At 43.3% G+C, this 27,122-nt stretch overlaps 1 protein-coding gene and 1 long non-coding RNA gene across 6 annotated transcripts in view; both read left to right on the forward strand.

The window, feature by feature from the left end:
* Window positions 1–27,122, forward strand: part of LRMDA (leucine rich melanocyte differentiation associated) — a 1,134,568-nt gene that overhangs the window by 641,721 nt on the left and 465,725 nt on the right. Inside the window, exon 6 of one of the 5 annotated variants that reach the window (XM_033209747.1) lies at window positions 21,878–24,335. The exons of the other annotated variants lie outside the window; for them this stretch is intronic. Coding sequence (XP_033065638.1) covers window positions 21,878–21,955 — 78 coding nt within the window. The 3' untranslated portion in view covers window positions 21,956–24,335. Of the gene's footprint in view, window positions 1–21,877; window positions 24,336–27,122 lie in introns of those variants that run through there. 5 annotated transcript variants of the gene reach the window in all.
* LOC117082760 lies at window positions 9,392–19,986 on the forward strand. The gene is made up of 3 exons (XR_004436765.1): window positions 9,392–9,401; window positions 10,156–10,157; window positions 19,602–19,986. It is a non-coding gene; the product is annotated as an uncharacterized LOC117082760 (long non-coding RNA).

Genomic DNA, 27,122 nt, shown 5'->3' on the forward strand with positions numbered 1-27,122 from the left:
CTACACAGTCCTGCCCTTGACACTTGGAGTTAGGTCCTCACTCCCCTGGATACCTTTAGTTTCTTCCATCTGTGTCTGTGTTTGTGGGTTTCCATGCAAAAGGCCATCTAGGATGAAGATAGGGAATGATTCACAAGGAAACTGGCTTCTTGTTGGGATAAGGAAGCTGCTCAACCCTGGGGTGCTAGCTCCATGAGGGCAGGAACCTTGTGTTTTGTTTTATTTTCTGTATCTCTAGTACCTAGTCAATAGCAGAGGCTCAGTCAATACTCATCAAAGGAGTGAACCATGAACAGCAGAGCATATTGGAGGATCCATCATGAAAAAGTTGTATATGTTCTAATTACTTCAGTCAACATGGTTACCTGAAAAGGCAGGAAAGAAACCATTATCTTTAGACAGTGTGTTAATGCCACTTGTACAGTGGCAGAAAAGACAGATTCTGGGCTTCATATTTGTTTTTCCAAAGGATTTTCCCGGGATTATTTATGATGGGAAAACCTACCACTACCACAATCGCCATGCCTTGATGTTTCCACTGGGTAGTATTTCAGGGAGAGGCAATGGTGTGATCTGAAGCTGTGTGCTCTCCATCACTCGGGGTGGTACTGGAGTCCTTCTTCTCTCTGAACCCACCTGCTCATATTACGGCTTTTAGGAAGTAAGTAGCTCTTCTTCTCATGAAACATGTTGGGGTAGTTAACAATGAAATTTTCCCTGTCTTCGCTGCTATTGTATTTTTTGTCTATACCTAAAGGAGCACTACCTAGTTGCTTCTTTGCTGCACTTAATTGTTTTTATAGCACTTTACTAAGTGCTATTGTATTCTAAAGTACACTGCATATGTCTTTGATATCTTCTGTTACTCCTGTGTAGCCCAATTGCAAATGCTTAAAAGGGTATCAGAATCTACTTCTAGGTTTATTACAATTGCTGTTTTTTATACTCAATATTTTCAAGAATATGTATTTTATATAAAGGCAGGACGTGCCTGTAAACAAACATTGTAAATCACAAGTACATTCAGTTCAACAGGCCATCAGCCAATATATTTTGAAAGTTCTTTATAGTGACAAACATTCAAAAAATAATTTAAAATATTTGTTGTTTTTCTGGATATTTCCAACTACCTGGATGTGCTCTTGTTTTTATGATTTTTTTTTTCTGTTTTCACGCAGATGTTTCTTGTCTAGAGACACATTCAGATTCTATTTTCAGCTGCTTTTTAGTAAATTTTGAAGAGAGGAAAATTTTTAATTAACTTTTTTTTTTTTAAGGAGATGCTTAGATGGTGTGTTCAAAAACAACTCTGGGAGCCAAACATTTGCAGTTTGTTTGTTTTTTCAACCTTACTCCTGATTTCACAGTTTGCATGTTCATTTGAGGGAGAATCACTTAAAGATTTTGTATTTCTCCATTTTTAGCATCATGGCATCCTGTGTCTCAAGTAAATGCTTTTGGAGTATTACTCTTTGGAGGCATCCTCTGTAGCCTTGCATTTGGGTAGCAACTCTCTGAAATAAAAAATAGAGCACTGCAGGAAAGCCATGTCTCTTGTGTGCTGGTGAAACCCTATGGTTGGAGAACCAAAATCCACAATAGAAAGAAGGAAGGTGGTAGCAGCCTCTTAGGGGCATTCCCAGGAGTCCTCTGGGCCTTGCCAGGTGCTGAGCACATAGTAGAGACTACTGTCCATGAAGCCCAGTGCCTGGGGGATGTTGCTGTGTCCCTGATGGGGCCTTTGGCTTGCCCAGCACCCCAACAGCGCAGTTTCACTCTCTTCCTCTTTCTAGCCTCCCACATGCTCACTGCTGTCCAAAGATGCTTGGACAGATGTATCAAGAGGATCATGGAAGTAAGTAGCACTTTTTAAGTGTTGGGGATAAGATTAATAACCGTAGGATACTTTGTCCTGCCTCTGCAACCCAACCACTGGGAGAAGTGTGGTAGATTGCATTGTTGGTCTAAAACTGTTCCTTTCTCTCTGCCCTTGCCGTGGCTCCCCATCTAAGGAAGGAATATACTTCCCCATTCCATTGACTTTGGCCTTGGCCATGTGACTCCTTGGCCAATGGGATGCGAGTGGAAGTGACAGCATGACAATTCTGGGCCAAGGCCTTACGCAGCACCATGTGTTTTCACTCACTGCTCGCACACGTCTGCCATTTGCTATGAAAACAACATGAGAGACACATTGACCAGACCTGAACCTGACCTGAGGCCTGCAAACATCCCAGCAACCACAGACCTCTGCATGAGAAAGAAATGCTTGTAATAAGCCACTAAGATTTTGAGCAGTAGTGTGCTGCAGAAACCTGACTAATACCTAGGCAGGCCATCCCATCCACGCACCCTACCTCTGCATCTCTGGCCATTGAACCAAGGTCTTAACTGGGACACAACTTGGAGTTTTGTGAGGTTAGTGGCAGTCGTTGGTGCCACAGCACCAACTACTGTAGGGTTTCTGGGTACTTAACTAATTAGGATAGCAAGGCCAGTCTTACAGGTCGACTGGCTGCCTAGTGGTACATTATTAGATGCACAGAAACTTCCCTGATATGTGAGTTAGAAGAACATGCAATACGTAGTCACTGTCTACTAGCTATTGTACCAGCTGCTTAACAATTTTATCTCTATTTTTTTCCCTAACCTTGAATCTACAAATGAGGAAACTGACGATCAGAGAAATTATATCCATTACCTAAAATTACAGAGCAAGGTGGAACCAGGTCCTTTTTTTTTCCCCCAGATCTTCCTAGGCTCCAAACCTCATGTTCTTTCCCCTGTATGCCTTAAATTACTTCAGGGAAAAAAGTCAAATGCAAAGCTTGTGCTCTTCCCACTGTATCCCTTACATTTCATTTATGATGGAAAGCAGGGGTAAAAGAGCAGGAAGATCAGGAGATAGAAGGTAGCCAGAGGCAACCTTGTAATTTCCGATTTTGACCCTGTGATGACTCCCCACAACCTATTTTGGTGAAATGCATGGGCTAGGCAAAGAACTGCAGGAGCCAGGCTGTGGAGGGATCTCTGAGTTAGGTCAGGTTTGCAATTTCCCCTGAGGGTAAGGAGGAACCTTGGCAGAGTTTGAAGTGGAAAAAAAGTCTAGGCAGGTTTGTGTTTGCATCCCTGGGCATCTGGGAGAGGGAGCCTTAGAGCTCTGTGCAGAACAGGTGCTTTGGTGATTTAGAAATCTGTGCAACAGCAGGCACTGGTCTGAGGCTGCCACAGTGTTCCCAGAACCCAGGCCAGTGCTCAGGCAGCTACAGGGGTTAGAGAGCTGTGTCTAAAGAAGCTCTGGGATGGCAGAGATGGATCCATGTAAGAGTGAGTAACTCTGATGCTGGGACAAGGAGACAGCTGATGGCTGTCAGAGACCCACTAGTGACTCCCCCTTATAGGGAGTTCACAACGTTTCCAAAATGTTCTTTGACATGTTCTTACCTCAAAGCCCCTGTCCCTTATGGTATTCATTGTCTCATTTTAAGGAATAAATTTAAGGCTTCTTAACTGGGCCATAAAAAGTTCTCATTCGCATGATCACTGGCAATGATTGAGATGAAGCCTTAGTAGCTGGTTATGTCTGTAATCTGCACATTACCAGCTTGACATTTTCTTGATCCACTTTGGAAAAGGATTTTTGGTATTTTGTTTTTGCAATGTAGATTCTTTTTATCTTTTTTTTTTTTTTTTTTTTTGAGATGGAGTCTTGCTCTGTCACCCAGGCTGGAGTGCAGTGGCCATTCTCCCGCCTCAGCCTCCCGAGTAGCTGGGACTACAGGTGCCCGCCACCACACCTGGCTAATTTTTTTTGTATTTTTAGTAGAGACGTGGTTTCACTGTGTTAGCCAGGATGGTCTCGATCTCCTGACCTCATGATCCACCCGTCTCAGCCTCCCAAAGTGCTGGGATTACAGGCGTGAGCCACTGTGCGTGGCCTATCATTATTTTTAAAAATTAAGTTTGAAAGGAAAGAGAAGAAGGAAAAGGAGAGGACAATAAAGATGCTTTCTTAAGAAACCCGGTTCTGGAGAGTAAAGCTAGGGTTCTGATTTAAAGTTATCCACATTTAAAACCAACATTGCCTGGGGTTCTATGCACAGCTACAGGGCAGGGCTGGCTGCTGTTCTTCAGCTGTGGGTGCATGGGTGAGCTTGACAAATCCTTCATGTGCTTTTCTCCATCCTCCAACACCCCTTCCAATTCTTTGCTTTGAGCTTGGTGATTCTAGCCTAGTGATAAAGAAGAATGAGTTGGAAATACAGGGGCAACTTGTCTAGGAACAGGGAAAAAAGGCCAGTGACAGATATATGAGTGAAAGGAGGATCATGATAGCCTTGGCATCCCTTCCCTTTCACTGAACCAGGGCCTTGCTCTTTTTCCTGAACTTTGCAGCTTAATAGAGCTCTCTCTTTCTCAGAAAGTCCCTTCTTTGCCCAAGGAAACATCAGACTTTAGGATTCTAGAGACTGAACTCTCAGGCCATTATGTATCCTTGAAGTCAGGGAAACCTGCAAAATGGGGGTGGGCAGAGGCCAACCACACAGATGCCAGGCCACTAGAGAAACATCATGAAGATTGTTCTGAAGCTGCCTTCAGTGACATGTGCAAGTATTTGCAATTCCATGGCTAAGGAAGAAGGAGAAAACAAGGATGGCGTGGTCCCATTTTCTACTCTGGAGTTCTGGCTATTTCCAAACCGCCTGCTACTATAGGTAATAGCAGACAAGAAGAGCAAATTGTAAGAAGAAAATATAAAAGAAAACTCATGTAAACTCAGTGATGAAAGGAATGTTTCTGATACTTAACATTTACCTGATCTTTTTATTGTTCCCAAAAGCAAAGTTGTGGACAGGATAAAGTAGTAAGATAACCTTAGGGCAGCAGTCCCCAATCTTTTTGGCACCAGGATTAGTTTTGTGGAAGACAATTATTTCACAGACTGGGGGTGGAGAGGGGGAATGATTTCTGGATGAAACTGCTCCACCTCAGATCATCAGGCGTTAGATTCTCATAAGGAGCCTACAACCTAGATCCCTCATATGCACAGTTCACAATAGGGTTGGAGCTCCTATGAGAATCTAATGCCACCACTCATCTGACAGGAGGCAGAGCCCAGGCAGTAAAGCTCACTCACTGGCCGCTCACCCTCCTGCTGTGTGGCCTGATTCCTTACAGATCACAGACTGGTACATGTCTGTAGCCTGGGGATTGGAGTTGGAGACCCCTGCCTTAGGGTGTCCAACCTGAACAGAGTTAAAAGGCTTTACAAAGTTTGGAAGAAAAATGTGATGTTTGTCTGAGTGTGGCTGATACATACTTTTCAGGGTACCCTTTGGAGGAGTGTTAAATAGGTATGTCCAGGCAAGTACCAGCATGCAGTAGCATGCAAGTAATGGCATTCCCTTCTGCCACCCTGCAGACTCAGTGAGGGACCAGATGCTCACAAGAGAGGGACTTCTCATTTCAAAAGAAATTATCTCTGCCCTTTACCCCAAATGGTCCTTTGAGAAGCAGAGAGAGCATCATTCTTTCCTGTTTCCCCAAAGAGCCTGTTTCTCCTCACCAACACTGCCAGAACATCTGAGTTCCCAGACAGCTGTTGGATCTGGCTTGAGAGTTTGTTACAACCCTCTGGGAGGTGTGTTTTTGCCTAGAAGTTGTTTTGCCCACCTGTGGTCACCATAGCTTCCTTCTGCAGCCCGTGTACACACCAGATTCCAAAGGCATCTTTTTTGCCACTCTGACCAGCAGAAGTCGCATTTCACAAGCATGATAGGGAAGGCCTGCCCTTGGGGTTGCCGAAGGCTGGTGCTACAATTAGCCCTTCTATTTGCTTTTCTGCTCCTTACAGTAGAGTGTCTTAGATGAACAGACAGGGCACCATCAATAATGCACAGATGCTCTGTAATTGGGACTTCCTTTGATGTTAATTTAGCTAAGTTCAATGCCATTGTCAGTGATAGCAATTACGTGCAGCCTTTTCACCAAGGACATGTTAGGATAATTTTATTTTTCATGTGCATTTTAAAATGTGGCAGTAAATTTTGAGCTACATTACCTGAATTAGAACTCATTATTTCTCTTCAACAGTGAACTAATACTCTCTGTCTAGGCTCCAAAGCTGTCTTTTTTTTTTTTTTTCTTTTTTGAAGTGGGGGATTTTTAGTGGGGTTTCTACTTTATGAAGCTTTTACCTCTTGAGTGAAATTTAGAAGTGAGTCATCTCTTCTTTTTTTGTTGTTGTTGAGCATTTTGAATTGTCACAGAGGCTATCTGGCTCGGTGACCTGTCCCATATTTTATTGGACCCATTTTTATTCACTCCTTTCCTACTCCCCAGCCTTTACTTTGTTCTCGACAGAATTTAAGGAGTTGCCTCCAGGTGTTTTTGTGGGAAGGTTTAAAATCTGAATTTATTGTAGCTGTTGAGTTCCATGGAAAACCTGCAATTCTTAATTTGTTCGTGAGCTGTTGTTGGATTTGCTGCTCCATTTGGGGACTGGGCCCACTCCAAGTTTCAGGGTAATGTTTAGGTTTAGATTAAAGGCTGGACTTCTACTTTCTGTTTTTAGTTTCCCTATTAAAACAGGGAAGGTAATGCCTTTCAAGTCTGTTGGGGGATTAAATGAGATAATCTGTGGCAGGAGCTAATGCAGGCTCTGGTCTAAAGCATCAGGAGCAGCTAGTGTTCTTAGTCATGTAATTTCAACTTACAAGGACTTTTTGTGGCATTGCTGTGTCAGCAAGTTGTGTGGGTGAATGTGAGGAAGGTAATTTTGGCTTGAGATTGGCGAGGCGTGGGGAGCTTTAGTCAGCTTGGGATACCATAACAAAATGCCATCGACTAGATGGCTTAAACAACAGAAATTCATTTTCTTGCAGTGCTGGAGTCTAGAGGTTCATGGTCAGGGTGCCAGCATGGTTGGGTTCAGGTGTGGACTGTCTTCCTGGCTTGTAGATGGCCACCTTCTCACTGCACCTTCCACTCATGGTGGAGAAAGTAAAGAAAGAGAAGGACATCTCTCTCTCTTTTGATGAAACCACAGTTCTATTGGATTAGGGTCTCATTCAACCTTAATTACCACCTAAAGATTTTGTCTCCAGGTACAATCCCATTGCTGGTTAGAGCTTGGACATGTGAATTTGGGGGTACACATCCAACCCATAGCAGAGGGCATTGCCCCTCTATTTCTGGTGGCTTAACTGAGTTTTCTGGAATTTATTCTTCAATGAAATACTTCTACTGCTCTTAAGAGACATCTACTTCCTAGTGAGAGTAAAACATCTAAAAGAAAAGAATGTGAGAGGGGAAAGAAGGCCTCATGTTCATCCTGGGGAGGTCCAGGCTCCTGAGCTTGGGCATTTCCTCAGCCACCGCACGAGACCCTTTTGTTCTTGTGGGAATGGTAGAGGGAAGCAGTAGGGCAGGTGGAGGCACGGGAGGAGTAAGCATGGTGTGGGGGCAGGAGGCTCCTTGCCACTGATGGAGCCAGGAGCATGAAGGTGCAGCTGCCCTCTGGACAGCTGTGGAGCAGAGAGGTCTCCACACAGGACCAATGCAGGAAAGGATGCCTGGTGCAGAAGTGAGCCCTTAAGCTCTTTCATCTGAGTGACCTCGCACTCAACTCTCTTAATCCTCCTCTAATTCCCTTGGTGAATCTGGAAATCAAGGCTGATGTTTAGATCCTAGAACTTGTCACTGGAATCAGGACCCTGCCCCCCGAGTGAAATGAAAAAAAATGGAGAGTGAAATTTGGGAGCTTGTTACACATGTCCAAAGAATATTATCCCATTATCAGAAGGGTTTTGAAACCCAAGGTTGAGATACTGGCTCTTTAGACAATTAGAAAACAGCCAAGTACTGTATTATGAAACTGAAAAAAATAATCTGTTCAGTTTAATGCTAGAAAAAAAAAAAAAAAGAGAGGTTCTAATTTCTGTACTCATTCTAATTTTTAGTCATGAGATATTTGGGAGAAGATTAGATTACAAATTATTTTTTTTCTTCTTTGTGTTCAGAAAAGTCTCAATATCGACTTGCAGCCTCTACACTTTTAGACCCCAGAGGCCTAGGCTGAAAATATGAATTGTGTTTGCTTAGGTAAAAATGAACAGGGCGAGTAAACAGAATAAAGAATGAAAAGCTTTTCCTTCTTTGCTTTCCCTCCCCTCTTCCTTTGCACATTATATGACTAAATGTGCAACTTTGTTCACATAACTGCTACAAACAGTTCACTGTGTAGGCCAAACGTTCTCTAATGCAGTAAAATTAAGAAATAATATGCTTTGAAAGTGATTTATGAGTGTGGTTAAACTGCCAGATTTACAAAGAAATAGTTCAGATCTTGGGAAGCCTCAGGAGTCACGTCAAAAATGAATTTGACCATGATTTAAACTGCTACTTTTCTTACATGACATTTAATATGTGTACTTTGGAGGCCCATATGTCTTTAATAAAATAGCATTAAGTTTTAAATATGATATGAATGCAGCCAGTTTCTAAATTCATAACCTTTTCCACAACTCCAAATGCTAACCAATAAGGGAGTCATACATGCAATAAAACATAAACCTTAGAAAATAGCTTTTTATTAAAATTGTTAGACAGTTGGCAGCTGGGTTGCAACGTAATAAATACTTACAGCATTGTGGGTTTATCAGACGTTGTTTACCCTGCAAGCAACTGGGACCAGACAACTAATTATAGTCCCTGCACAAGAGCAGTTCAAGCTGAGTCCCCCTGAGTGTGTCGAAGAGGCAGGATAGTTTGTGTTGAGGGCCCTGGACAGGGAGTCCAGAGATTTGCGCTCTAATCCCTCTCCGCCACTTAAAGGGGTGTGACCTTCTCCAGTCTGAGTCACAGAGATAATAATGCCTGGCTGGCAGTTCTGCAGTGATGATAGATAAGAAACATCTGACACCAGTGCTTGGCACAGAGTAGGTGCTCAGTAAAGAGAAACAATTCTTTTTAAAAACAGCCTTTAATAAAAAAAGTATTTGAGGCTAGTCCTTCACGTCCTTCTAGTGGTGATGTTTTATGATGACTCTAGATTGGCCCCAAGAAAAGTTTAACCACTTAGCCAGAGATCAGTGTAGACATCATGAAAAATGAATATGGAGCTCCCTGTCTCTCTCACCTCTTGAAGGCACAAGCATGGGAGAATGACAGAAGGACATATTTGGTTCAGGGGGAATGGGAGTGTCCTGGTGGCCACTGCCACTTTGCTGTCCCCAGAGATGAAAGGGAGGGGTACAACACTGTCCCTTCTTGCCTTTGGGTTTCCCATTCATAGTGAAGGTGGCTTATCTTTGTAAGCTGCTCTTTATCACAGCCTAAGGTCTTTGAGGACTTCTGCTGCTGCTGTGTGTGAATGCATCCGCAGATCTTTACGCGGAGTAGTCTTGAAGTAGGCCTTCCAGTCTCCATGTTTCCAGATGCATAGGAACAGCTGGCGTTTCCAGCATCGCAGGTGAAACAGCCAGTCTGGCAGTGGTCTGATTGTGTGTTTCCATGGAGCCAAATCTTACCACCCTCCACAAAGCTCCTCGGCAGGGAATTCCTGAATTCCCTAAAAGGGAAGTTGTACATTATATCTGAGCCTAGATTTTGAATCTCAGGGCATAGACATATGTGTGGTAATCAAAGATGAAAAGACCAAGGAACCGCTTCATTTTGTTTTGGTTTGGTTTTATATTTTTTAACAATGTTATGGTTTCCTTAAGAGAAATTAACAAAGAAAATCATTCAACTCTATTCCCTATATGTGACTCTATGACACATATAGGGAATATGTATATTCCCTTCCAAAACGTATCCTTTTCTAAATGTGTTTAGAAATCCTTTTTTAAATATGTTCTTGATATGTTTAATGTTTTACTTTTTACTTAAAATTTTTATTACTTATTTTGTATTCCTCAAAATATTCTATCTATGGACTGTATAATTCTCTATCAAGTTGATTGAAGTACTATCAGTTACCAAACCATTTTCCCACCGTTCCTGGATCTTAACCTTATGTATAAATTGTGTGTATGTGTGTGTGTGTGTGTGTGTGTGTGTGTGTGTGTGTGTCTGTGTGTTTCCTTTAAATTACCCCCTTAGGATAAATTTTCGTGGCTGGGCTTATTGGGTCACAAGGCGTGGGCACACAAGCGGTTTTAGGCTCTGCTTAAGGATTCCAGGGTGCCATTTTTCGAGTTGGCAGCCTATCCTGGCTGAGTTGTTGCACCTACCCAGGCTAGAGGGAATGTAGCTCAAAAGGAACACTTAACATTTCCAAGACCTTCTTTGGAAATGAGTTTCCTAGAGTCTCATTGGTGGGTATGATTCTAGAAGCAAGGCTTAGATTCTGTACAAAGCATGTATTGACCTGCTAAGTTGTAGTCCTAGGGAATTACAGGTTCCCTAGAGCATCCCAAAATTATTAGCGGCACGCCGTCCTGATCAGTGTGAATGTGCCTTTAGACTGTTAGCCAAATCTTTGCATAATACTGATCATTCTACCTATAAAAGCACAAATATGTGATTGTTCTCAACAGCCAATTTAATGCAGCTTTGGGGAGGAAAAAAAGAGAAAAGAAGATTACAAGCTGGCTGATCTTGCTTTTATTTCTCTTAAATCTATCTACACTTCTCAGGGGTTGTACTTGTTTAAAGATTGTATGCAACTGTGCAGTCTGTGTGATTTGGAAAGCAAATCAAACTAAATATGAAGTTTTCAGCATGTGCTGTTTTTAAAGGATTTCATGCATTTATTCCAAATATACTTTTCTTCCCAAGTAGCACTAAACCTATAATCTTTTTATTGTTACATTTGTTTTTGGTGGGGGGGGTGGGAGGCCGAGAGGGTGACTTAGCTTTGGAGTGGAAGGTTCCTATTAACATCTACCTCCTTCTTATGCAGCATTATTCACAGCAGAGCTATTAAGGCTAATTATTTTTAGGTTTCTATCAAAGGGGGATATTCAAGCTGACAAAAAAATGCATTTATTGGGAAGAAAAATGGCCTGTTTAAATAAGAAAGGGACCATTATCATCTACAGCTTCCATCCCCCTCCCTGTTATTACCCTATATAAGGAGGAGGAACCAGAGACCCATGGGAGACTGTAAGTCAGAGGCGGTTCTGGGGGACTATGCTCACTAAAATGCCTGGAACCCTAAGAAAGGAAGTAGATTTTCCTGTCATGTCTGCAGCCCACCTGAATTGTTCACTGACTTTGGAGCTGGTGTCAGCCTGTCATTTTTTTTCCTCCTAGGTGAAATTCGTTGACCCTTGATGTGTTATGGAAAGAATATTGGTTGAGGAGCTACATGTGTTAGTCAGGGGAAACTAACTGCTGTAACACAGTCCCAGATCTGGTGGTTTAGTCAGTCTCCATTCACTGATAACTCCTTGATGGAGAGGGAGGAGTATCCAGGGACCTAAGCTTCTTCCATGCAGTGGTCTGCATTTTTCTTGGGCCTTGAGTCCTTCCAGGGTTCAGCCCATGGATGGAGCAAGCATGAGAACATGGAGGATTGAGCAGAAAGATTCACAGTCTGGGTTTTTGGGTGGCACACATCACTTCTGCCCATTGGCCAAAACGCAGGCATGTGAATCAACATTCATAACTGCAAAAGAGCCTGGGAAATGCGGACATTGTGCACTGACCTGTGTCCCCCCCAAACTCGTATGTTGATGCCCTCACCTCAGATTGTGACTGCATTTGGAAGTAGCTGGCCTTTAAAGAGGTAATTGAGTTAAAACGAGACTGTTAAGGTGGGCCTTAATCCATCTGGCTGTTGCCCTTATGAGAAGAGGAGATTAGGATATGCAAAGAGACGTCAGGGGTGCCCATGCACAGAGAGATGACCATGTAAAGAGGCAGCAAGAGAGTTGCCCTGTACAAGTCAAGGAGAGAGGTCTCAGGAGAAACCAGCCCTGCAGGCACCTTGACCTTGGACTTCTAGCCTCCAGAACTATAAGAAAAGAAAGGTCTATTATTTAAGCCACCTGATCAATGATATTTTGTATTTCAGCCCTGGAAAACTAATACAGCAGCTCAACTGAGTGCTCCAAAACACAAGTCAGTGTATTTAGTGAACACTGAGTCAGCATCTACCATACTGAGCATTTGTGTTTTAGCCCCACTGCAACAGTCGGCTACTGTGAATCCTTGGGCAAGTCTAGTTCGTCTTCTAGAACTCAGATTGCTCATCTGTAAAATGGGTGCAGTGGTGCAGATGAACTCTGAGGGTCTCCCTATGGTTTTGTGACCTGGATGGTGCACAGTCCCTCAGCTGGCGTCTTGGTCAGGTAGGGATCCAGTATCTGGCCTACTGTCATGGTACCCTGAAGGACCCAGATTTTAGGGTTCAACCTGGATTCAAATCCCCACTGTCCCATTGGCTATGGGATTTTGAGTAAATGAGTGCCTGCCTTAGTTACCTCGTCTTTAAAATGAGGTTAATAAAAATAGCTACCTGAAAGTGTTGCTGGATTAAGGGATTAAAGGAAATAATGAATATACTATAAAGCACTTATTCCAGGGCTTCGTGCCCAATAAAGACTTAACTTTGGGCCAGGTATGGTGGCTCACGCCTGTAATGCCAGCACTTTGGGAGGCCGAGGCGGGCGGATCACAAGGTCAGGAGATCGAGACCATCCTGGCTAACACCATGAAACCCCGTCTCTACTAAAAATACAAAAAATTAGCCGGGCATGGTGGTGGGCGCCTGTAGTCCCAGCTACTTGGGAGGCTGAGGCAGGAGAATGGCATGAACCCGGGAGGCGGAGCTTGCAGTGAGCCAAGATTGCGCCACTGCACTCCAACTTGTGCGACAGAGCAAAATTCTGTCTCAAAAAAAAGACTTAACAATTTTGTATCTCCTCCTCTCTCTCTTTCTCTTTCTTCCTTTTTGCCTCTTTATTTTTTTGCATATTTTGTAGTTATTTTTATGTAAGCGTCCTGAATATGAAGATAGAGAATGGGAAGCATTGTCACTCACATGATCTCATTTTATCCTCATGAGAGGATAAGACAGATGAGGTGGTGCCTTATTTTACAAATAAGGAGCACTAAGACGGAGGTGTTGTGGGATTCACTGACAGTTCCAGAGAAAAGTGAAAGTGAGATTCAAACCTGGGCCTCCTCTTGGCCCAGTGCTGTGTTGTTACATGATATCTAACCTGGCCATTCTGGGGATTTCACGGCTTAGGAGGAGATGACATGATTTGGGAAAGGAGAGCCAGAGTCATCAACTAACACCAGGTCCCTGTCCATAAAGTTCCCTCAGGAAGCACAAAATGGAAATGGCAGCTCTTTCAAGGGACAGGCAGACAACAAACAAATATGTTGCATTTACAGCCAGGAATAGAAAGAAAATGGTTAGCCTCCAAAGGTTCCTCAATCCCCCTGATGGAGATGATGTTGACTTGACCTAGTTTGGGACTAGGGTTTACTTTTCTTTGTGCTCCATGTTACTCGGACTTCTCCACACTTCTGGGAGTCAGGGACATGGCCGTGAAATAATGTTTGTCCTATATGTCTAGCTTGCCACAGCTCTCATCTTCAAAACACCAGTTCTTGGTTTTAGATACATGGCAGAAGATGCCTCAGGGCCAGGAGTTCCCACCCCAAATCATAGGCTGAGGATGCAGGACCAGGACCAGGGAGGAAGGGAGGAAGATGACATATTCATATCCTGGTTCTGTTGACCCTGCTTGAGCCTCAGAGCCAGGCACCATCCTCCTACTTAGAGGTGATAGCAACCAGACTCTCTTTTAAGAGAAAAAGTATATTTTGCTTCACTTTTATTCAAAACAAACTTTCTAGAGGGCTGAAATTTTGAGATGCACTAGAGACAGCTGGAGATCTTCAAGCTATAGGAAAATGGCAACGAATTCAGCCTTTCTGCTCTCTCTCTCCTGTAGGGCAGGTTATCTGTCTTTGTCATGGCTAATGGCAATTTATACTATCCATGACCACTGGGAAGGAAAAATATTCATATTTTTAAAGTGAACTGAGACAGATCACTTCTCTATCAGGGACATGATCATGCTAGAAGGAAGGAAGTAGAGTTTCCGGGGTCATAGTTTCTCAGTGTTTTCTGGGAGGTCACCATTTATTTATGATCTCATCATTTGAGTTTCAAAATTAGGATGAATTCTACTGGAGCCTTAAAAAGTAATTTGAAGTGATGAGGGCAGAAGAATCTGCTCAAGATCCTGTGCTTTTCAGGAAATAGGGTACCTTTTAACTTTGCCAAGCAGCAACGACATTGTCACCCAGAGGTTTAGATGGAAAGTGACACAGATGAAGCTTCAAGACTGAGGCATTTTCAGGCCATCTATGAAAATGAACTATCCCAAGCCCATGATTAGTATTTTCAAGCTATGAAAGAATATGGTTTAGCTTATTTCTCAGGCCATACCCTCTGGTATACTTGGCCTGGATATATTTAACTTGTATTCTCATTCCTACCCCTAACTGCAATGTTAACTCTTTTTTTTTTTTTGGAGATAGAGTCTCGCTCTGTCGCCCAGGCTGGAGTACAGTGGCACGATCTTGGCTCACTGCAAGCTCTGTCTCCCAGGTTCATGCCATTCTCCTGCCTCAGCCTTCCAAGTAGCTGGGACTACAGGTGCCCGCCACCAGGCTGGCTAACTTTTTATATTTTTAGTAGAGATGGGGTTTCACTGTATTAGTCAGGATGGTCTCGATCTCCTGACCTCATGATCTGCAAATCTCAGCCTCCCAAAGTGCTGGGATTACAGGCATGAGCCACCGCGCCCAGCCAATATTAACTCTTGAACACTTGTTCACGCAGGTGACCTTCAGCTATTTAAGCACAGACATTCCATAATGGAAAGGGGAGCACCAGAAATTCCCAACTTTTGAGAAAATTATTGGGCCTGTTATTATTGGAAGGAGGAAAACCAAGATGAGGTGATTTAGGATATTTATCAAGAAGATGAGGGAATTAATATATGGAGGCATCTCCCTTTCTTTGCATTCCACCAAACAGCTTAAAAGGAATTTCAGGGCCGGGTGTGGTGGCTCATGCCTATAATCCCAGCACTTCAGGAGGTTGAGACAGGCAGATCACAAGGTCAGGAGATTGAGACCATCCTGGCTAACACGGTGAAACCCTGTCTCTACTAAAAATACAAAAAAATTAGCCGGTGTGGTGGTGGGCACCTGTAGTCCCAGCTACTCGGGAGGCTGAGGCAGAAGAATGCTGTGAACCCAGGAGGCAGAGCTTACAGTGAGCTGAGATAGCGCCATGCACTCCAGCCTGGGCGACAGAGTGAGATTCCATCTCAAAGAAAAAAAAAAAAAATGGGATTTCAGGTGATTCTTTTTGGAAGGTCTTCCTTCTCACCCATTGGCTAGTTTCTACCCATTTAACACCAAGCCTCAGTTTTTCCATTCTTCTTCCCACTCATTCATTCACCTTATATTTACTTTGTATATTAGGGTCCTTGGAAGGATTTGGGTAGAAAAGAAACTAAAACAGCCTTAGCCTTCACAGGGAGCACTTTCTAGGGAAGATGGACTCAAGTCTTTCCTCTGTCTCACTACGCTGACCTCTTCTACAGTTGCTTGGGTGCCTACAAATTTTTTCTCCTTTGTATGCCTGATGAAGTCTACAGATGTTATAGACTGAATATTTTAAATAATTTGACCTTTGTGCCTTATAGTACTCTTATTCCCTTTTTATTATCACATTCTATTAGAATCGAATGAACAGAATTCTTCAAAGGGTTTTTTAGATTGCCGTTTGATCTGACTGTGGAGGGAAGAATGATAGAGAGTTGGGTGTGCAGTTTTGCACACTTCTGGGTGGATGGGCAGGATGCATGTCATCTGCCTCCCTCCAGGCTGACCACATGGGCTCCTTAGAGAAAACACAGCCCAGCCAGGAGGAGTGGAGAGTGGGTCTCTTCAGATGTATGGAAGTCCTTATGTGAAAAGCCCTATGTGGCTTTCAACAATAAAGTCCCATTGAGTTGGAGGCAGTTTAGAAAACGGGTTGGCGGCCCAAATTAGATGGACACCAGAAGACCAAAATCCCATTAGAAAAAGAAAGTCCTTACATCAAAATATTTAAACCAAAGGGAAAGGCCCGAGAAGTATGGAAAGCAAACAAGAAAATAAGCAAAAGTAATGAAATTATTTCCTCCCAGGACATCAGAGGCTAGATCATGGCTCTAGTCTAGAATCATCTGGTAATGATAGAGATGGATTTTTTGTTCTTAAAAAGAATGCTCTGGGTAAGTCATTTCGTGTCAGCTTTTATAACAGTTAGGAGTAAGGGAAGAGACCTGCCTTCATCTTGTCAGTCTCTTTAGGTGGGTTGGTCCTTACCTGCCAGGAATTTTGTAAACTTCGTAGCACAGAGCCTTCTGTCGGGGTCATCTGTGGTAATTTTCTGCCAGCTCTGAATTTTGTTTTGTGATTTCTGGCCTAATTTCCCACTGTTCTTCAGTGTATTTTTCAGTTTAACTAGATCAGTGTATGTCTCAAGTTCTTTTTCCTCCTCCTCCCTTCGCTTCAAAATAGATGTGCCTTCATTATTGTTCACCCAATCTCTTCACTCACTCATCCACCTTCTAGGGAATATACATCCTACCTTCTTTCTCTCATCAATCCTTCAATGCCCAACACATATTCTGTACTCTATGAAGCCCCCTCGCAGAATTCCCAGACCCCAGAGCTTTCCTTTAACTACATCTTTAAATCATATTATATTTTCCAATATTTGAATGTATCCATCTTGCTTTCCCAAGTGGGAGGGCAAGGAATGTATCTCATCTACCTTCCGTTATACCCCATGGGGCCAAACTTAGGGATGGTCCTACACTATCCCTTAGTATTTAGCATCTTCTACTACATTGAGCTATACTGAGACAGTCACCTTCTTCCCCATGGCCAAATACCAGGGAAGACCCAATGCACCAGCACTCAATTCTCTCACCAAGTGTTATTCTGAAAATATCTGTATGAGACAGTGGCCAGCCTTGGACCAGAGGGAAATTCTGCAATTCTGCAATTTATTTGGATGCTTGCTAGGGGTCACACCACAAGGCCACTGTCCACATATCAGCTTTCTCTCAGGAGCTGACTCATGTTTTTTATATAAATCATACTGAGTTGCCCATTATAAACACCTTGTAACATTCAAAAGGCTTTATGGCTGTTATTAGCTACTGCAGTTGTGATTTACTAGCTAATTCAGGCTGATGTGTGGGTGAGTGTGCCCAGGGCACCATTTGTCCCATCTACATAAGTCAGAGAGTAGAATAGGCTGTGTACTCAAAAGCAACTGTCTCTTCAACAGCCTGTGGCATGTCAGGGCTTGCTTATATTTTGAGTTAGCAAGTCAGCAATCTCTCCTCTCAGGGTGGGCTGTGTCTTCACTCCATGGCACCTCCATCCAAGAGCCCTTGGTGGGAAGCACGGCTGTAACAGCCAGTTTGTGTTCAGCGCTTTCACTAAAGACTTCCTAATTGCAGGCAGAGAAGAAAATAAAGTTGTGAGAGAAATATCTGGAATGGCCCTTGTGACACCTTTATGTTCCCCAGTGCATTCAGCATCAGATTTTGTATTAGCTTCTAGTTAGTAGTAGTCACACTTATCACTTGTTCTTTTTTCCAATAAAAGTATCTGGCAGGAGGCAGTGACTCATGCCTGTAATCCCAGCACTTTGGGAGGCCAAGGTGGGAGGATTATTTGAGCCCAGGAGTTCAAGAAAAGCCTGGGCAACATGGCAAAATCCCATCTACGAAAAATACAAAAATTAGCCAGGCATAGTGGTGCACACCCGTAGTCCCAGCTGCTCAGGAGGCTGAGCCTGGGGAGGTGGAGGCTACAGTGAGCCGTGATCACACCACTGCACTCCAACCTGGGTGACAGAGTGAGGCTCCATCTCAAAAATAAATAAAAGTATCACTATTGGATTTCCTATGGTGTGTACATTTATATAAAGTCAGATATAGCCACAGATTGTGTTTAGGATGATATATGTTTTATGTAACTTTTTTTTTTTTTCAATGTTTTAGGTTTTTGCTTTCTTTTAATCCTACTAATTGCCTAAGATGAGATGAAAGAAAATCCATCTATGTAAGTGGTATTCTGCTCTTCTGGATCTGAAAACAGGGACTAAACTGAGTAAAACTTATAAAGTAGTTTGTAGTTTATTTGACAGGGAGAAAAATTACAGAAACACACATGTATATAAAATGTATGTGTGTACATACATACATGCTTACCAGATGAACACGTTATATGTTTATGTATTTGCTGTATAGCTATATATGCATGTTACATAATACATATATTAAACACTATCCCTTACTTTGTTGTATAGATTTCTGCTTTGATTGGCTTACATTTAATAGACAATATCTCTTCTTATTTTAAGATTTCAGTGCTGTAGAACCAAGTAGCTTGGGTATGAGGTAGCTCTTTGCAATTCCAAATCCTCATCCTTCAGCCTCTTAACTACAGGTGACTCTCAAACAACACAGGTTTGGACTGCACAGATTCACCTACCTGAGGATTTTTTTTCAACCAAATGAAGATCAAAAATTGAAATTCTCAAGGTGCTAAACCCATGTATATGGAAGACCAACTTTTCATATGTGCAGATACCATAGGGCCAGCTATGGGACTTGACTATGCGTGGATCTGTGTATACGCAGGGGGCCCTCAAGCCAATTCCCTTTGTCTGTCAAGGGATGACTGTACTAAGTTTACCTAGAAAATATGATATTTGAGTTGTACCCTTGCCTCAGCCTGGGTTTCCCTGCCTGTCACTTTGGGGTAAGCTGTCCAACATGGCAAGGTTTGTCTTCTGAATGGTTGCGTCATCCACGAAATCAAGAAACAGATTTATTTGTATCTGTTGTAGTTAGTGCTTTTGCCTGTGGGTTTCTGGTGAGAGGAGCCAGAACTAGGCAGCCTTTGTACCTGTGACTCAAAGGAAATATGTCTAGCATTTTCCATTAGATGTTTATTGCTCACCAAGAATTGGCTTAGAAACCTGTATTGAGTGGTTACAAGCAACAAAGCTGAATGAGATCAGACTTCAGAGAAATCAGAGAAATGTAAATTAATGTAAGAATAAATGATCACCTTGTACCCATTAGGCTGCGATAATTGAAAAACCAGGTAATGGCAAATGTTAGTGGATGTGGGGTTATAGGAACCCTCATGCCCTACTGGTAGAATTACAGTAATTCTGGAGTATAAGCTGACTTCATTGAGCTGAATTAATATACTCATACCCTGTGCCCAGCAAGTCCACTCTGAGATAAATATTCCAATGAAATTCTTGCATAGGTCCATAAGGAGGTTCATAGGAGGATTTTCTTTAATGTATTATTTGTAGTGGTAGAAAGTTGAAGCCAGCTTTGAGTTGAAGGAAATTCCGGGAGATTGGAAGGTAAAATGTGGTAGATGGCTTGGAGTACTGAGCAACAGTTAGAAGCAGGGATTCAGTGGATGCATGGCAACATGACCTAGATTGCATTGACTATATTTGCTTGTTCCCTGTGCTTTTGATAAACTGACATCTGGGGCTGGGCTAACCAGGGAAAGACTGTCCCTCCCAGGGCTGGCCAACTCTTAGAGATTGCAAATGACTCACTTAGAAGTGTGCCTTTCATATGCAAAGGAACAAATCCAGAGCCCCTACTGTGAACCACCTCTTCTCTCTGGCTCTTACACTCTGGGAGGCAGTATTCCTCTGCCCTAATCATCCCAGGACCGGTCAAGACAGCCAATCCTACTTCTGCTAACCTTGCCTGGCCCATCTCTTCCCAGAACCACCACAATCAAGACTTTGCTCCCTCCTTCTGCCTTGTCACCTACCCAGATGCTTCCCTGTGCAGCCCCGTGTAACATGGCATGCCCACTCCTCTTGGGAACTAGAGTAAGCTATGTTTTCAATGGCAGTCATCTTCTGATCTGTTGGCCTCACCATACCTAAATAGTTTTAGAACATAGGCATAAAATAAAATCACTTCATGGCTGGGTGTGGTGGCTCACACCTCTAATTCCAGCACTTCGGGAGGCCAAGGTGGGTGGATCACCTGAAGTCAGGAGTTCGAGACCAGCCTGGCCAACATGGTGAAACCCAGTCTCTACTAAAAAAACAAAAAAAAATTAGCCAGATGTGGTGGCACAAGCCTGTAATTCCAGCTACTCAGGAGATTGAGGTAGGAGAATCACTTGAATCTGACAGGCGAAGGTTGCAGTTAGCTGAGATCATGCCATTGCACTCCAGCCTGGGCGACAAAGCTAGACTGCATCTCAAAAGAAAAAAAAAAAAGGCTCCAGTGTGTCTTGTGGGGAAGAAGTTGGTTGAACCTTGTTTAACCGTGTGTTTCCCAAGCTCATTTGACCAGGAACCCTTCCTGGTAGCACCTACTTACTTGAATATGGAACTTGGTGGTGAACTTCTCAGGGTACTTGAGCCTTTCTTTCTAGGAGAGGGCTTCGGGCTCCTGAGCAACATCCATGAACTGAGGAAGACTGTGTAGACAAGTGGCTAGGGAAAGGGACAACTTGATGGAGGAGAAGCCATTAACTGAGATACCACCTCTTCCTTAGTATCCAAGGGACTTGGCTCAGCAGGAATATTATGTTTTTTCTTTTCTTTCTTTTCTTTTTTTTTTTTTTTTTAGACGGAGTCTTGCTCTGTCACCCAGGCTGGAGTGCAGCGGTGTGATCTTGCTTACCACAACCTCTGCCTCCCAGGTTCAAGCAATTCTACTGCCTCAGTCTCCCAAGTAGCTGGGGTTACAAGTATGTGCCACTGCGCCCAGCTAATTTTTGTATTTTTGTTTAGTAGAAATGGGGTTTCGCCATGTTGGCCATGGTTGGTCTTGAACTCCTGACCTCAGGTGATCTGCCCACCTTGGCCTCCCAAAGTGCTGGGAATACAGGCATGAGCCACTGTGCCCAGCCATACTATGTTTTTTTAAAACCAGAAAGATACTCAGTTCAAGTCACAGTTTTCAATCATTGTGACCTTTGGCAAGTCCTTTGAATTCTTTTGGTTCAGTTTTCTTGTTGGCTAATGCAGCTTTGAAACTTAATTTCATAGGTTTATGTTGAAGGTTAAAAATGATATATGTAAAGTATCTGGCACTTAGTAGTAGGTTAGTAAAAATTAGCCACTGTTAAGACATTATCAGAATTATTAATATCTTCGTTTGCTCTTTTATGAGGACTAACAGTGAACCTATTCACAATTAGCCATATGACTATAGAAGTGGCTTACTCAAGGTCACATTGCTCATTAATAGCAGAGGTGGGACTAGAATCTACTTCTCTTAGGTCCTTGCTCAATGTCATCTTCATTACACTGGACCAAGGGTCCTTTTGCCTATTTTGTGACTGAGGGAACTCAGCACAAGCTCTTTCAGTGGACTGAATGGACCACTTCACTGCAGCACTGGAGAGAGACGCAGGATGGGAATCGGAGGCCATGGGGTGGCACTGGGATTTTTGTTTTAGTTGTACTCTGCATCCTTGTTAATAACCTAGAGAAGGTTGTAAAGAATATGCTAATTATATCTGTATTTTCCCCTAAATGGAGAGGTATTTCAAACCTCACCAATGACAGAGACGTGACATAAAGGGACCTGGAGCTGTCAGGCATATGGACAGGAAATCACTAGATGAGATTCAGCTGCAGTAAATGCATCCTAATACATCTGGGGACAAATAATCTGAAACACAGATATTCAATGGGAGGAAGATATTTGGAAAGCAGTAAATGCTGAAGGGGACCTGGGGGATAGTGGACAGCAAATTAGATGTGGGTTTTCATTGTGTTAGGCCAACAGAAATTGGTAATGCAATCTTGCACTGTATTTTCCAGCAGTTCCCTGGAGCAGCTGGGAGGAGAAAGCCTCTTTCACCAGCCAAGATCAAGTCTGCTCGCCCCACACACTGCTGAAGAATGGCCTGGCTGGGGCTGGGGTGGAGGGAAGGGTTACTTTACTTTTCCCTGGACCCTACCTCACAGGGATAGTGACTTTCCTTTCTCTAAGCCCCACCCTGACCCTGTGTCCTTGAAGAGTCGGTCTCTTTCCTGTCTCCCACCATCTTGCCGCAGAATGCTGTGGGATGTTGGTCTGCCTGGGACAGCCAAGGGAGGACAGTCCTGCCTGGAAAATCCTTCTGGTCTGCAGGGTAGACTTGGCCTCAGGTGTTTGTTTCCATGTAAGCTAAACGTAGCCTTTTTTCTAGTGATACTGGCTTCCTCCCCGCTCTCCCTCACACTCGTACTCCCATCCTCTTCCTCATGAAGGATTTCACCTGCAGATAGCCTCTATAGACAGAGGAATGTTTGACAGAACACAAGCATCTGCCCCCAGCAGCTGTTCCCAGCAATGGGGATCAGTCACTGACTCCTCCCACCTCCTCCTCCTGGTGCTTCACTCTTCTGCACCCATCCCCCCTCAATTTTTTAGTCTTCTCAAGTTTAAAGACTTCCCTTGACGTACATGAAACCAAATTTCTCTTCTGGGGACCAGTGAACACATATTCTGATTTTTTTCTAGTTCCTCGCCTTACCCCATTCTCAGGAAAGCCTAGGCACTTCCTAAGTTCAGAGCACTTCCTTGCCGGGGGGCCTGCTAAGTGGGGTGAGTTTAACTGGAGCACCCCTCCTAACTTTTGGGAAAGAGTTCACTCTCACCAACCTACACTTTCTACCTTTCCTTCTCTGGGATTGTCTCACCTCTGGAAATCCTTCAGGGACTTCTGGGGAATGGCTATGTCAATGGGGGTGGTAAAACGTGGCTGTAGGCTGGTAAATGTCAGAAGCTATTTGCAAGACTGGGAAAATTCACTGTTTATTTCTTTAACAAGCCCTAGTTTCCTCCACTGAGAATGTGCTTCATCATACTCATCATCCAGGTTTGTGTTCAGAGCAGTTTAGCTTAGGCATGCAATTATCACTCAACATTCATAAGTAAGTGGCCAAGTTTAAAGTTACTCTGAATATTTCTACACACTCTATTCAGTAAGTGTTCACCAAGTCCCTTCTCTATGCCTACCACACAGCTAAATACTCACGTGTATATGTGTGGGAGAGAGAGAGTTTTACTGTCGTGGAGGGGCCTGAATGAAAAAGGCATCACCGTGGAAGAACTTGAGCTTTCAGTCCTGATAGGTCATGGATATAAATGGATGGCAGCTGCTAGCACTGTGATTTATGAGTGATGCTCCCAGCCAAAGGAAGTCAGGCACATTCTAGAACTGCAGACCGCTGTGTACAGGGCATCTCAGTATATTTAGCAAATGAGATTGCAAACCACAGAAAAAAAGGCTGAGTGGGTGGAGAGGAAGAACATTCTCTGGCCAGAAACTTGCTGAACTTTGAGGCCAGGGACCGGAGGTTTTGCAGAGGTGGGGAGAGACGTTCTTTGGCTTGTCCTACAGAAATAAATCACCACGGAGGAGATATACCAAAGGCCAATTATATGGAGTGTTTTCTTGGAAAATCATCTCCCAGACAGGCCCTGTAAATCATCCCCGGCATTGGCGAGCATTCAGAGCTGCCTGGTGGGGCGGGTGGCATGCCAGTGCACCCCAGTGTCAGGTAGAGGAATTACACAGGGGTATTCTTGTTATAGCAGGGAAAACAGAGGTCAGGTACTAGCTGTCTTCATCCAAGGAAGCAGTGTAGGGCAGAACTGTTTGTTCTGTCCTAGGAATTGTAGGGCCAAGGCTTTTGACCAGGTTTTACCACTTACTTGTTCTGTGACTTTCAGATTATCTACAAACAGAGTGGGGACTGGGTTATCCCTAAGGTTCCTAGAGGCCCTGACACTAATTTTATGCCTTTGTGTTCTCTATAACTTCTGCATAGCGTAAGCTTTTGCATACCACACCCCATGCTGGTAATTATCCCAAGAGAGACAAAAATTTCCATCTACCCAGCAAGGTTAGTCATACAGGATCATATTGGGAGGGTAATAGGAGTCTCTCAAAGCCAGGTCCTCAGTGTAGCTGTAGAGAGAGATGGGAATTTGGCCTGGAGAATAAAGAGCTAAGGGGGTGCCAGAGGTACTGTGTTCAATATTGGAAGGGCTTCATGTGGAAGAGGGATCGTGTCTGTTGTCCTGCTCTGTAGGCCAAAAGCAGGACCAATGAAACTGCAAATAGAGGGGCCCAAAAGGAAGGAAAAGATAAACCAGCAATCATTATTCCATTGCTCAGTGACACAAATTTAGTGCTTGAAAATATAGCAAGAACTCTAACTGGCCAAGTGTGGTGGCTCACACCTATTATCCCAGCACTTTGGGAGGCTAGAGTGGAAGGATTGCTTGAGCCTGGGAGTTCAAGACCAGGCTGGGCAACATGGAGACCCTGTCTCTACAAACAAACAAACAAACAAAAAATTATCTGGGCATGGTGTACCCATAGTCCCAGCTACTTGGGAAGCTCAGGTGGGAGTATCACTTGAACCCAGGAGGTTGAGGCTGCGGTGAGCGATGATTATACCACTGCACACCAGCCTGGCTGACAGCAAGACACACAAAATTTCACAGACACACAAAAAGAACTCTAACCATCAGAACTATCCAACAGTGGCACCTAAACCTGGCAGAGCAGAGAGTGATCCATCATTGTTGTAATCTAGCTGAGGCTGGGTGACAGTCATGGTCACAGCAGAGAGGAAAGGATGCTCCTTTCTGCTCTACCTGTAACCATCTTCTGTCCCTGGAATGAGCTGAGTGAGGAATGCTCTCCTTCCTCTCCTCAAAGTGTCTTCCTTGTCCCAGCAAAGCTTCATTCCTCCGATTGAGGATGGGGTTGATTTATCTCTAGGAGGGTTCTCTTAAAATGTGTCTACTTTTTGGAAAAAACGTATGTTGAGACTTTGAGGGTGGGGATTTAATTGCTTGCCAATAAACTGAAGGCCCCAAGGGAAAGAAATGTGAATTAGAAACTGATACACAATATCTGGATGGGAAGCTGGGCAGGAGGGAAACTCAGGCTCTCAATAGGGAAATCTGTTGGGCACCCAGCTTACTTCTTAATTACTTTTTTCGTTAATGGCCAGTCCATTCCTTATGGGTTCATTGGTAGGTTTACTTAAACTTTTTTGAAATATATTGGTTATTTCAGCTTGTACTAATTCTGGAGGCAATGAATCTACAAGGTTAATAAAATAATTCTTCCATCATCTTAAAATTACTTCTTCATTCAAGCTGTAAGATTTCCTTCTTCTTCCCATATTCTAGAATGAACAATTGTTTTCTCTTTATTTGTCTTCTTTGTGATTCTATTGATTCTGTTAGGATCCCTTCTCAGTCTTTGACTTTCTTTCTAGACAAAGCCCTCCTAATTGTTCTCATTAGTTTGAGTATGACAATTCTGTCCCTGTGATTAATTCAACACACACCTAACATTTATTAAGTTCCTACTCTATGGAAGTCATTGAGCAAGACACTGAGGCTAGAGGTGAAAAAGACACTTTTCTTGCCATTCTTTATACAGGATTGTAGCAGAACTAAATTAGTTGTAATGAATAGAGTGCCGTGATACACGATGAAAACACTGGCCATTGTTCATGAGGTCACTCTCATCTACCTCCTGTGACAGATGAAATCACTGAGACTCTGAGAATTTCAGTGAATCACTCAAGTTCCTACAGCTGGTAAATGGCAAAGCTGGGATCTGAATCTAGGGCGGTCTGACTCCAAAGCCTGCATCCTTTCCACTGTGTAATACTTCCTCCCTTTGTTTGATTGTCAATGGAAATACAGAGAAACATGTGACTTAAGAATGAATTGGGGAAGTTAACTGCACTGGTGAAAAATGAAGACATTTTATAATAAAACATATAGGAAGATGAAGTAGAAAGTTTACCACTGTCCTGGGATCCTCTGCAACCACATTGAGGGGAATCTGAGCTCTTGGTATGCAGGCTCAGAATCATGGCTCTGTCTGGCGTTGGACATAAAATGGTAGAGTTGATGCAGACTCCAGCTCAGTCATCCTTGTCTGTTATGCTTGGAGGCGACAGCTCTGCATGAACCCATTAACTCAGAGAGATTTCGACAGAGCCTTTCCCTTCCCTGACCACTGGGCACGAGTGCACCACTCTGCTCTGAGCTGATCAGCTTTCCATATGCACAGTACAACCACAGCCTCCCTCCCCATCTTTCATCACCTAAATAAGGGCAGTTAATGTTTAAGAGTAGAGAATGGGGAACATAATGATGGATAAATTATAAGTTTGGGGATATGAAAAGTCAAACTGTGTAAATATGTATTTTAAACCACAAACAGAATGTTAATGCATCTTTCCCATTAACTCACTAACTGAAATTACAGAGTGTAACGTGAGCCAACGCCCACGAGTTGGTTATGATGTTTTCAGATTTAGAACAGCAAATGATAAATGCCCTTCTCGCAGACAAAGAAGCGATTGACACAGCTTTTCAGTGTAGTCACTGGCAATGTCAGCAGTGGAAAATAAACTGAGCACCAGGAGGAGAGACGACCTGAGATACCTGGGGATAGTGGAGTGTGGGCTACTGTTAAGCACCTCCTGTATACTGGGGAATGTCTCAGGGGTTGGTGCAGCCCCTCCGAGGGATGAGGACCCAGGTGCCATTGCCTGGACTGCCTTTCTGAATTAGAGGGTGGGCTTGTTTTCTCAAACTTCAGCTCTATCCTGCTATGGGTTGGTGGGCAGCTGCAGTGAAGCCAGTTTCACTATGGCTAGGTTTGGGTTGGGGATATGTGGTTTTTGCAGCAGCCATTTCATTGTTTGGTTGCTTATGGGCAGCAGTATAAAAGAGAGGTTAAGAGGATGTGGAGAAATTAGAACTCTTGTGTGCTGTTGGTGGGAATGAAAAATGCTATGGAATAGTATGGTGGTCCCTCAAAAAAATTAAAAGTAGAATTACTGTACTATATGATCTGGCAATTCTGCTTCTGAGTGTATACCCAAAAGAATTGAAAGCAGAATCTCTAAGAGATATTTGAACACCCATGTTCATAGCAGCATTATTCACAATATTCAAAAGGTGGAAACAAAGTGACTATTGACAGATGAATGGGGAAACAAAATGTGGTCAGTATATTCAGCCCTAAAAATGAAG

Source organism: Trachypithecus francoisi, unplaced genomic scaffold (genome assembly GCF_009764315.1).
Source record: "Trachypithecus francoisi isolate TF-2019V2 unplaced genomic scaffold, Tfra_2.0 Lachesis_group9, whole genome shotgun sequence".
NCBI lineage: Eukaryota > Metazoa > Chordata > Mammalia > Primates > Cercopithecidae > Trachypithecus > Trachypithecus francoisi.